The following is a 13,297-nucleotide window of genomic DNA, read 5'->3' on the forward strand; positions in this document are numbered from 1 at the left end:
GCAGCTTATGTACCAAAACAGATAGCAGCGAGCCAGTACTAGAATGACAGGGGTAACCGAATATAGATTTTTCTTTGAATTAATTGTTATTAGTAGTAGAAATAACAGGGAATGTTGTGTACTTGTATGTTAATACAGGACACCCAATCATGAACTACACAATGCATAAATTAGTTGAAATAACAATCTAGTGTGGCACTGGCTCCACATGAGTGGAAGAGCATTAGTAATTCACAGTAGATTTGATTGCGTCCAGTATCTGCAAACAAAGAAGGATCAGTACTTTAGTCAGACTCTGGGTGAAATCTTTTAAAAATGAAAGAAGTTTCAAGACCAGTTACCTTGTTCTTTGTAGGCAAGTAAAAGGGTTCGAAGACAAGAGGAAAAGGGGTATCTAACCCACATACTCTGGCCACTGGAGCTTCTAACTGCAAAGCAACTCAAATATTGAACACTTATAAGTACTTCATTTCGTAACGTCTTAACAAAATATTGGAACATGAGAAAAACATAGGAATATGAGAATACACAGATGCAGATGGAGTCTATGTTTAACGGATTCAACTGAACCCAGTATTTCGACAAAAAACCTTTATCTCTGTGTGTGCGTGCATGAAACCACTAAGATGTCACCAAATATTAAATTTTGAACCCATCACTTCAAAATTAAAATGAATTCAGTGTTAAGAACTTTAAAGGTTAGATTCATTAAGTTTAAATCATGGTTCTGCCTCTTCGAACATAGGACATTTTCTATTTGATAAAAAGAGATTGGAGAACTAAAATGCTCATACTAGAACTGCTAGCTTCTTGCAGCATGTTCATGTTTATGCTAGTATTGACATCCTCAACTAACAGAAGGGCCTCACTAAAACACCCCTATCCAAGACAATCACCTCTAATACATAAATTATTCATGTGCACAGCAAAGAATATTGATACCCACACAAGGTTGCGATTCATTAAGCACTTCTGGTTTTAAACAGGACCTAGTAACTGAACCTGAGATAAGGCATGTGGCAAATACTTAACTTTTAGCTAACCCAGTTACCCAGATGCTAGACAACACTGACAGGTTCAGTAGCCTCACCCACTCACACAAGTAAGATATGACGCCAGTCCAATAACCAGGAGTATAGCAAAAGCTCTAAGCTGTTTATATTTTTCCAAACAACCTAGGTACCACTCATTATTCCTTAAGACTGCTTACTTCAACTATGTTTCACAAATCCAAAAGCACAGAGGACATATGACCTTGCCTATGAGATCTCATATAAGGTTTGACATTTATAATGGTGATCCAGGAAAGAAAAAGGAAACTAACAGAAGTCTACAAAGGAGACCTAAAATAAGTAAATACTTACTCTTGTAAAGCAACGTTCAACTATAGATGCAGAAATTTCAGCACCAAATCCACCTGTCACAGGAGCTTCATGACTAACCTACAAACAAGAAAACTTCCTGTAAGTTATTTAATTAGGATGAGATTACCTCTTCAATTCCATAAAGCATTGCTTAGAATACTCACCAGAAGCCTTCCTGTCTTTTTGACGGAAGCCTCTACTGTTTCCTTGTCCCATGGTATTAAAGTTTTAAGGTCTATCAGTTCGCATGAGATCCCTTCCTATAGTATATACGTATTTAGAAGCTGATAAGTAATCAGGAGAAGTACATAAGAGGTACAGCTGAAAGATTAACTGATAGATATGATACAATACCAAGCGTGAGAAAGAAGTTTGAGCATGCAAAACCCATGGACAATAAAATGCATTTATACTGGTAAAAAGAACTAATGGAATGACAAGAAATCTATTCAAGGCAACATATTATAACAGATCTATTAGAACCTAGTATTCACCTTTGCAGCTTCAATGCATGCCTGCTCCATAGTAGATAGCTGAGCTCCCCAACCAACTAATGTGATATCACTACCTTCCCTGATGACCTGCATTTTTGCATGCATCAGATTTTTTTGATAAGATAATGGTAGCATGCTCTTCAGCTTTCAAATTCATAATAAACAATTAAACAAAACATCATACCTCTGCCTCAGAGAGAGGCAACATATAATCATCTTCAGGAACTTCTTCAACAGCCATCCGGTAAAGCATCTGAGATTCATCCAGACATATTCAATGATCTTCCTGCAGCAAAGAGTATTACGAGGAAGGAAAAAGTGATTACCTTTGGCTCAAAAAAGACTACAGGATTTGGGTCACGTATGGACGACAACAGCAATCCTTTTGCTTGATGTGGACTGCGTGGGATGACCACCTTACACAAATAATTGCACAAAAAGTTGTCAAAGGTATGCATTCAATTCTATAAAGAAAAAGGAAGTGCATCTGGTTTCTAAAGAAAATATATCAAGAATTTCAGGAAAAGTAAATATAAATAATTATTCCCAGAATCCTTTAGGAGGAGAAACTATAAGCAAAAAGGTGACAGAGAGGGAAAACAGAGTGAGCATATAGAAGATACTAATGGAATCACGGAGCTTGGTGCTTCACTTTAAATCAAGAAAGGAAACAAGCAACCTCGAAAAATAATCAGTCAACAATCCAACCAATGCCCAAGATGGTGATGGCTCACGAATGGAGAAACTCAATATATATACTGTATTTGGAGAATAACGATTTTTCTCATTTGAAGGGAAGAACTTGACAAACAAATATTGGATGTCCATCTTGTAGAGACTTATCAAAAGAAAATAGAAAAAAAGAATGTCCACCTTGTAGAGACGGAAAACTTTGCATGTGTTTGCTAGCATCCTATTTGAACTCACATTGCCAGTACTAAACCCACATAAATGAGGACTGGGGTAAGGCAACGACCAGCTAAAAGAAGTCAATTTATGATAATTCCTCACAATACTAAATGGAGATGTGCTCTCCTGGGTATATGCTACATCGGCACCTGGGCGTGATGAAAAATATAAGGAAAAGTGTTCCATCACCTCACCACTTGGATGTGAGCAGTGGCGGAGCCACCTTCATCCAAGGGGTGTAAATTGATAACCCTTCGCCGGAAAATTACTGTGTAGCTAGGTAAAATTTCTTTTTATGTATATACACTATATGTAGAATGCCCTTGGCTTTTTCATGTGTTTACTTGTTTATATTTTGGCTCCCCTTAGTGAAAAATTCTGGCTCTGCCACTGGACGTGAGGAAGTATAAGTAAGGGTTCCAGTTATGGACGGTATGGGTAAAGAAGTCGGTCCATCATACTTGCCACGTGAATTCAGGTTCATTGACAGAAAATAAAATAAAATTACTAGATAGCTTAACGGGGAGAATTGATATTGCAATTTACATAAGACTACGTGTACGGGAAAATGCTAGAGTGATTAACTACAGAGGTTATAAATTACGGTAATGTGAGATAGGAAAAAACAGAAACGTATGAAAATCATTTTAGCACCAGAACTTAAGAATAAAGTTATAGAACTAAAAGGATTGGTGATAGGGTTATTTCAGTAACACTAGCACATGGAAAGGAGTCAATCACATCAATAGTGCCGATGCTCCATAAAGAATTAAAGAGGAAACTAAACATATAATATGGTAATTTTGAGAAAAATCATGCAAAAGAAACCTGACAAGTGTAAGATGCAAAGAAAGACGTGGGATACCTTTATACCAGGAACATGGCAGAAGAAAGATTCGGGGGATTGTGAGTGGTAATGCCCGCCATGTCCAACAGCTCCATAAGGTGCTCTAATAGTTAAGCCTGGAAACCATGAGGCAGCTCGGCATCTTGAAACTTAGATAAAATGATGAAGTGCAATAAAATCATATGTTCTCCTCCAATTACCTCCGCAGTTGAACTGATTACCACTCCTATATCTGAATTTCGCAGCTTCATTGACGATCTACAAAACGAAAAATCTGACAGTCAACAAATGTCATGCCAATATGCTAGTACATGACTCGGCGAAGATGCATACCTGATCAAAAGCAGGAAAAATATAATCGGCAAATTGAATTTCTGCTATAGCTCGATTGTCCTGAAATTTAAGGAAGCAGAAAAATAACAATATCAGCAAACAGTTAACAACTATTTAGCTTTCAGTATTTAGAGCTCAGAAGCTGACCATTGCAGCCAGACCAATAGCAAATCCAACTATGCCCTGCACATCAAAAACCATTAGTGGATACACTTCTTCACACAAGAAAGTAATTTGAGATGGCGGAGCAACCAAATGGTCAGGTTCTTATGCACCACACATTGTGTCAAATGAAATATATGCTGAATTTCTTATTATTAAAACAAAGAAACAGCTGGTATTAGCTCAGGTCTTTCACCCAGAAAGGGCTAGAGCGGATGTGGAATATAGTAGATAAGCTACAGATATACCTGCTCACATAAAGGAGTGTTAAAAACTCTCTGTTTTCCAAATCGGTCAGCTAATCCAGTAGTGCAACGAAAGACACCACCGAAACCAACATCTTCTCCAAATACATAAGCACTGAGAAGAAAATTCATCTTTCATCAATGAACCATAAACAAGCACATAAAAATTGCAAGTAAAAGAGAACAGGCCGGCAAAAGCATAATCTATTATTGAGCATGAGTAGATCCAGCTGAAATGGTCAGCATTACTTGAAGAAGTTTGGATGCTATTTAGATGCAATCTAAACAAGTATACTGGGATTTGCGTGTCTGTGTCAACTAATATTCCAAAGTTAAGCTGGAAGCAACTGGTAACTCCTATGAAGGTAAGGAGTCAAAAGCTGAAGGCTCAAGCTATCATCCTTATACTTCTGGAGAAGCTTAACGCAAATGCATTGTTGCATTACTCGTAATACTGTTCTGGGAAAGTAAAAGAGGTATTCTTGGGATAATACAAACGGTACAGTTATTCTGCAGAAAAGCAACGAACGAGAATGTTGTGGGAGCAACATCTCCTTCCCCCCACCACCACCCCCTTCTTCATTCAACCATTCTTATCCATTCATGTGTCGGTGCTTAAAATTAGTTGTTATGCAAAGTACATAGCAAATGACAAATGATGCATACATGAGATTGGTTTGAAGTACTCACATACTGATACAAAAACATGATGAGAATAGATATCCAATTATAAAGCTTCTGTTGGAAAATTTATCAAAAAATAAAAAAAATACAAAAAGAATGGACTATTTCTGTTTCTTAAGGACATTTGACCAGTCTTTGACCAGCATAGACTAGCTAAATCATGTTTAAAAAAATGGAAATTTTAAATATTATACCAAATATCACATACTTATGACCCTCCAAATGAGAATTGAGAGGTGGTATAAAAAAGAATCATTTCACTTTAACGAAAAGATAGCTTCTTGGCTTTTTACTTAGAAACTGTATTTGTACAAGGAAAGGAACTTGCTTTCTCCACCTTCTCCAACTTGAGATTCTCATTATGAAATCTTTGTAGACCATTCAATTTATCCATCAGTATTATTCCCGAATAACTTAAAGATTGTATTTTTCTTTTTTCTTCTTTTTTTCCCTTTTCCTCCATCCACGTAGTTTAAAAGTACAGTACTAGTAATACTTTTTCCTTTTGTTAATCAAGCAAATTAACAACAATAGACTGATCTAGGGACAGGAAAACTTCACAACTTTTTCTTTTCCCGCTTTGCTAATTTCTAATTCGTGATTGAGCGATAGACTGATCTAGGGACAGGAAAACTTCACAACTTTTTCGTACACTTACCAAAAAAGGAAATTGGAAAAAATACATATACAATTAAAAAGATACCGAGGATCAGAGTCTAAGGCGATGTGAAGAGCTTGATTAATAGCAGTAAAAAGGTTGACAGATTTGCTCGGACTGATTCCTTCACTTTTTTTAAGCGTCTGATCAACTGTTGACGAGAATCCCCTACTTTGATTTTTGGAAGAAATTGAAGCCAATTTTCCAATTCTTCTGAAACTGCTTGCCATTTTCATGTAATTTTTACTAGGATTGAAATTTTCAGAACAACAATATGTTTATTTGGAGAAAGTGGGAGTCTGCAAAATATATTGAGCTAAATATCTGAGGAAGAAGAGGAGTGTTGAAGTTGTATTGAAGAGAATTTATTAGAGTTTGGTATGGGACAAAATGAAATTAAGAAATCTACACATGGTCCACGTTGACAGAGATTATCCTATACACTTAACCGGTTTATTTGTACTATAATGTTAGCCGTCAAATCATTTTGATTTGGTTTTAGTAGAGAATTTCGTAATGGATAAAATTAAAGGAAATAAATTTATTTCAAAATTAAAATATATGGACTATAACATTACCATAACGAATGAGTTCCGTACTTTTAAGTTCAATCTCAATTTGTATGTGTGTGAGTTAGTTTTACTCGACGCGGATTTTAAGAAAAAAAAAGAATTTTTTTAAAATTTGTGGTTTTAAAAATTTAAGGGATAAAAGTTTTGTAGGGCCATGATATTTGTGTGACTATAAAAACTTTTTATAAAAGTAAAATAAAGAGTTTAAATTGAATTATTTCTAAATTTAAAAATATGTCATTTATTTTGGAACATAGTATTAGATTCACGTTAGTTTTTCAAAAGGTACATAATATTTACAAATTACTACTATGCTTAATTTGGATTCGGCTTTCAACAAAAATATTAAAAGACGGATGGAATACTATAATGTTGTCTTATATTTTTATCAAACATATAAATAAGATATCTTAGAAAGTATACACTTAATGAAACTAAAGTATGTAAATAAAGAAATTTGTATCTAAAAGATGTCATTCTTTTTTATACGAAGTAAACATGAAATAGTATAACATTAAAGGAACAAGAGTAAACCTTTTAAATTATTGGCATTCAATTTTGTATAAACGTCCACAAACATTACGATATAACTTTTCGATTTTTTAAATTTTAAATGATATGTTTAGTTATGAGGAATTTCATGAGTTTCCTATTATAATACAAGTGTAGAAATATAATATTGTTGATGTTTCTTTAATGTTTTTAAAATTAAAAGTGGCAAGAAAACACAAAGATAAGTTATTAATTCAAGATTTTCTATGTAGCTTCTAACTAATTTATTTACTTATGATCGTGTATATCGCGTTCATATGTTTGAAAATTTAACCAATCTCTCTTGAAAGATGGCACTGTTTATATGTAAATGTTTGAGGAAAAGAGCATAAATGCCATGTTTCTAAATACGTTACACCAAAATTTATTTATCAAATGACAAACATTGTTGCAATGTATAAAGATTTATCCAATACCATCTACATGATAAAACTACTCGATGAAATTTTATATACCTACTTTTTTGTATGAAAAATATTATTATGATTTTCGATGTGTATAGTAATTTTACAAAATATAGTTGCCACCTTTTTAATATCAAATTGTCTAATCAACTCATCTTTACGACATCACACTATAAATCTCATTTTATAATGTGCATAAGAATTTTTTTCATTAGTAGAATCAATTACCAAATTAAAAGTTGAACATCTAATATTTTACTTGCTAAATTCTTTAAAATAAAAATTAGAAAACAAAAAAAAATTGACAGGTCAAACAGGAATAACATGCTAAGACTCAGTTGGTCTTCGAGAACTTATAGGAATATATATTTTTAAAAGTCAAATAGAAGTTCAAAGTAAGAAAATGCTCTTGCAAGTTTTAGTTTTTGGAATTAGGCCCGGGCTCAGTACGGGCTAAAGTAACTAGTGATATAATGTAACTAAGGTTTGTTTGACTTTGGCTTATACACAATGGATAAGTATAATTTTGACAACGGTGAAAAAGTGTTCATACTCAGAGTGTGTTTGGTATGAAAAAAATTATTTTTATGAAAAATATTTTCACGGAAAATAAATGGTTTTATCTAGTAAGGAGTAAGAAAGCTGGTTAAAAAAGGGTGGATTAAGATAAACACTAGACACGTGGCGAACTCAAGTGCTAATAAAGAGTTTAGTGTTAATTTAACTCTAATAATTTTTCATCTAGGAATAAGGGCGAATTGTGCCATTTTCGTAATAGCAGGGGTAACGATTGACCCCAATTTTTAATGGTCGATAAATATAAACTATTTCGCAAAGTGCAGTGACAATTTGTATCTTTTTCCTTATTACACAAAGTACTTTTGGTTTACATGTTTACTCTACATTATTAAATTTATAATTTTTGTTCCTATTATTTTCTTGTTATAGAAATCAAAAGCGATGAAAGAAAAAAGGATGCAGTAAAAGCAACCAGAAATACTTTTAATTCTATGATGCATTAGGTACGTAAAGTAGTTAATTTTATTCGGTTTTAGGATCAGTATTTATGCAAATGAAGTGATGTGGCCGGCTCCGCTTTTAGCTTAGTTGAAATTTATGAAATAAACTTACTTCATTTGCTAATTCCATAATTATGATGAGCAAATTTGTTTTATATCTGCAACCAAAGATATAATTATATCTGCACGTTTAGATTGAGAAAGAAATGTAATAAAAATGAAGAACTTCAATTTACTACATGAAAATCTATAATTGACATTTAACAAATGAAATCATTAGTTCATTCATTTCAGCATCTATATCATGTGTTCAGTTCTGCTTAATTATTGAGAAGAAATAAAATCTACATGAATGTACCCCTCAGTTTTATTTTTTGTGACATAATCTTTTTGTTAGTCCATCCAAAAATAATAAATAACATCTTTTTATATTAAAAGTAATTTAACTTTAATTTTCTTAATTTATTCTTAATGATATATCTTTAAAACTACAAAAATCTCACTGCATATTTAAAATAAGAAAGTTCAAAAGTCTATCTTTTCATTCGTAATCTCAAACTCAGGAATAAAGGGAATATTAATTAAAGGAAATGTTTAGGCTATAGAAGAATCCAATTGATTTAAGGCCCAATGGAGGAAAGGGAAAAATAGAATCAAATATGACCAACAGACACACAAACAACAGAGTTGTCTACACTTCGTTTATTTCAGATTAATTAATTCAACTTACTTTATTAATATTAAATCGAATTAAATAGATTTTCAAGTTAATATTAGATCATACTAAATAAAAGAATGAATCAATTTATCAAGTCGATTTTTTGTCTCTTTTTTTTCGGGAGTCGGATTTTGTGAGATCCTATTTTAAATTTATTGAACACCTACTACTTGTATAGATTACAACTATACTACACCTTTACCTGATCCTAAAACTAGCCATTTTATTCCCATACGACTGTACTGTCCCCGCTACTTTGGAAATACCTCCCATCTTTTTTTATTCCCCTAAAACTAGCTTTTTGGCTTGCCTTTGCTACGGAAAAAATGGGTTTTACATCAAACTAATAGGTGTATAATATTTATTTGTAAATAAGCTCATTTTACTTAATCATAATTAATTAATACATACTTTTACCTAATAAAATTAATTAATCATGATAAATTTATATAATTTAACATAAATACATGATGTGGATAAATTTTTGCCCTTGCCACTCCCAAACCTAAAAGCTAGCGTTGTTTGTGGGCTACACTTAGTTGAAACCAATATTCTTCTAATTGTTAGTTGGAACAAATAATATGAAATATAAAATTAAGATAATTGCAAAAAACCTAATATATTCATCTAAATGGGAAGTCTGTTTCCTCAATTTAGGAAGGATAATATTTTCTGATAACCAAATTAATAAGACAAACTTTTATTATACTAAATGTTATTCCCGCCAATATTGCTGTATTTGTAAGTAATAATTCTGCAAAATATAAGTTAGCGTAATGAAACAGTAATTAATTCGAGCCCACTGAATTCACAGTGTTTCCTTAAGGAATTTAATCCCCTCCTAGTACCCAAGTCAATGGATTATTTCCTCCCAGGATAGAACGAATCACACACTGGTGTAGCGGTACTTCAAACTCCAGTGTTTCAGCGAACACAAAGTTCGGTAGCAAATCACACTTACAGTTGCGTTGTTTGAAGTTAAAAACAATGCAGAACGAAGGAGTATAAACTCAGAAAATCGTATGGAAATGCTGAGAGGAAGGAGTGCAATGTATAGCCAATTTGTTGAGCGAATTGTGTGTTGTGTGTTGTGTGTTGAGTGTCTTTCTTCAACATTTGCTGCACATATATATAGCAGCCAGTGTTGAAGAAGACCAAACGTCCACCCTCCACGGTGGAGCAAGCATTAGCTTGTTTGTGGAGCAAGCACATTCATGGTGGGAAGAGCATTATCCGGCTGCCAAATGGTCAATACACGGATTGGAAAATATCTGTTACAAATGCGGATAATCTTACGTTAATATTTACTATTAACAAATAAATTTGGTCCAAAAAATTAATCAATCAATCGATCATTTGACCAAATCCAAATCCAAATCCAATTCTGAAGCCGAAGCCGAAGCCATAGCCAAGGCCGAGCCGAGCGAGCGACGACGACGACGGCGCGAGGCTTGCTTTCTTCTTAACTCTTTAAGAGCTACAAGAAGAGCAATTATATATATACCCACCAAAAATCTCTTCCTCTTCCAATATGGGACAATGTCTCATTGTCAAGAGGGGGAAACTTAAAATTTTACTCAAAAATTTCATTTTCCCTCAATTTCCCATTCACCATCATTTTAAGACTATTTCATCTTAAAACAAAAACCTCAACAATCCCCCACATGAATGGGGAATGGCTATATCACGGAAGTATGCATGGAAAAATTGTGTGATTTACAAGCAAGGATTAATCGCATCTGGATAAGTAGGTTTTCCTTTGAACTTTCCGTAGTAAACTTATGTCGGATATACTCGGTCAATCGATAGATTTGATATCTTTGAACCGTCGATCTTTGGTGTATACCTAGACAACCATAAGTCACACAATAAACCCTTAACCGTCTTTGGTTCTCATTGTTGTGTTCGTTTCATCCATGAACACCGCCTGGTTTCATAAGTGCGTAGAGAACTGGCCTTACAAAGTTCTCCTTAAAGCGGCTAACACTTCACACTTACATAGGTGATTCCTAAACGTGTCATCCTGTAGATACACTATTTGATATACCCCGTATCAAATTTAGAAATCATTAAAAAGCCTTAATGCTATCCTTGGTACTAAACATTGTCTCATCACGAGAACGGACTAAAATATTATTTGACAATGTTGAACCGTCATTAATGACTTTGTTTGATCTCCTTGAACCTAGATCTTGGGATCTCCAGTCTTCTAGATAGAGTTACCGCCACAATGACTTGTTCTCGGCCATAACCCCATTCCCCTTGATGATTTCTCAACTACCTCTCTAGTTAGGCCTTTTGTAAGTGGATCCGACACATTATCACTTGACTTTACATAGTCAATCGTGATAATTCCTCTAGAGAGTAATTGCCTAACGGTTTTATGTCTTCATCGTATATGACGAGATTTACCGTTATACATGACGCTCCCAGCCCTTCCAATTGCCGCTTGACTATCACAATGTATGCATATTGGTGCCAACGGTTTGGGCCAAAATGGAATGTCTTCCAAGAAATTCCAGAGCCATTCAACTTCTTCACCGGCTTTATCTAAGGCTATGAATTCAACCTCCATTGTAGAGCGGGCAATACATGTTTGTTTGGACGAATTCCAAGATACCGCTCCTCCACCAATAGTGAATACATATCCACTCGTGGACTTAGAATCAGTTGAACCGGTGATCCAATTTGCATCACAGTATCCCTCAATCACCGCAGGGAAATTACTGTAGTGCAATTCAAAGTTCTGGGTATGTTCTAAATATCCCAAAACTCGTTTCATTGCCATCCAATGAGATTGGCCTGGATTGCTCGTATATCGACTCAGTTTACTTATAGCACAAGCTATATCTGATCGTGTACAATTCATGATATACATTAAGCATCCCAACACACGAGCATAATCCAATTGTGATATGCTTTGGCCTTTGTTCTTTGCTAATGCAAGATTCACGTCAATTGGAGTCTTTGCAACTTTAAAGCCCAAGTGCTTTAATTTTTCAAGTACTGTCTTAATATAATGAGATTGTGACAATGCCAGACCTTGAGGAATCTTATGGATCTTAATTCCCAGAATTAAATTAGCAACTCCCAAGTCTTTCATATCAAACTTGCTATTGAGCATACGCTTAGTAGCATTTATGTTGGCAATGTCATTACTCATTATCAGCATATCATCCACATATAGGCAAACAATGACTATGTGATTTGGAATATTTTTAATGTACACACATTTATCACATTCATTTATCTTAAAACCATTTGACAATATTGTTTGGTCAAATTTCGCATGCCATTATTTGGGTGCTTGTTTTAGTCCGTAAAGAAACTTAACAAGTCTACATACCTTCTTTTCTTTACCTGGAACCACAAACCCTTCAGGTTGTTCCATGTAAATTTCTTCCTCCAACTCTCCATTTAAGAAGGCCGTCTTAACATCCATTTGATGAATTTCAAGACCATACACTGCAGCTAATACTACTAACATCCGTATGGACGTAATTCTTGTAACTGGAGAGTATGTATCAAAGTAGTCTAGACCTTCTCGTTGTCTATACCCTTTGACTACGAGCCTTGCCTTGAATTTATCAATAGTGCCATCATCTTTGATTTTTCTCTTAAAAATTCATTTAGAACCCAAAGGTTTATTTCCAGGAGGAAGATCAACCAATTCCCATGTATGGTTGTTCAATATGGATTCTATTTCACTATTGACTGCCTCTTTCCAAAACAATGATTCCGAAGAAGTCATAGCTTCTTTAAATGTTTGAGGCTCATTCTCCAATAAGAAAGTCACAAAATCTGGTCCAAATGAAGTAGACGTTCTTTGACGTTTACTACGTCTTGGATCCTCCTGATTACATGTACTTTCTTTTGTTTCTTCCCGAGGTCGTTTAGATCCTTCACCAAATGACTCACATTCCTTTTTATACGGATATATATTTTCAAAGAACTCAGCATTATCTGATTCTATAACCGTATTATTATGAATGTCGGGATTTTCTGATTTATGAACCAGAAATCGATATGCTTTACTATTTGTCGCATATCCTATGAAAACACAATCAACGGTTTTCGGTCCTATCTTTACCCTTTTGGGTTTAGGAACTTGCACTTTTGCCAAACACCCCACACTTTAAAGTAATTCAAGTTGGGCTTCCTTCCTTTCCATTTTTCATATGGAATGGATTGTGTTTTGCTATGGGGAACTTGATTTAATATTCGATTAGCCGTAAGAATGGCTTCCCCCCACAAGTTCTGTGGCAAACCAGAACTTATCAACAACGCATTCATCATCTCCTTTAATGTGCGATTCTTTCTTTCCGCAATCCCATTA

At 34.3% G+C, this 13,297-nt stretch overlaps 1 protein-coding gene across 1 annotated transcript; it reads right to left on the reverse strand.

Annotated features, from left to right (window-relative positions):
* Window positions 1-53: 53 nt before the first annotated feature.
* LOC107826062 (2-oxoisovalerate dehydrogenase subunit beta 1, mitochondrial-like) lies at window positions 54-6,078 on the reverse strand. Its single transcript, XM_016653006.2, has 13 exons — window positions 5,742-6,078; window positions 4,358-4,469; window positions 4,095-4,130; window positions 3,948-4,007; window positions 3,815-3,872; window positions 3,633-3,730; window positions 2,185-2,274; window positions 2,043-2,111; window positions 1,859-1,945; window positions 1,529-1,624; window positions 1,365-1,442; window positions 342-428; window positions 54-259 (listed from the first exon to the last, which is right to left on the reverse strand). The coding sequence occupies exons 1-13, from the start codon at window positions 5,930-5,932 to the stop codon at window positions 224-226; spliced, it is 1,098 nt and encodes a 365-aa protein (XP_016508492.1). The 5' UTR covers window positions 5,933-6,078; the 3' UTR covers window positions 54-223.
* Window positions 6,079-13,297: the final 7,219 nt, after the last annotated feature.

Source organism: Nicotiana tabacum, chromosome 22 (assembly GCF_000715075.1).
Source record: "Nicotiana tabacum cultivar K326 chromosome 22, ASM71507v2, whole genome shotgun sequence".
In the NCBI taxonomy this organism is placed as follows: Eukaryota; Viridiplantae; Streptophyta; class Magnoliopsida; order Solanales; family Solanaceae; genus Nicotiana; species Nicotiana tabacum.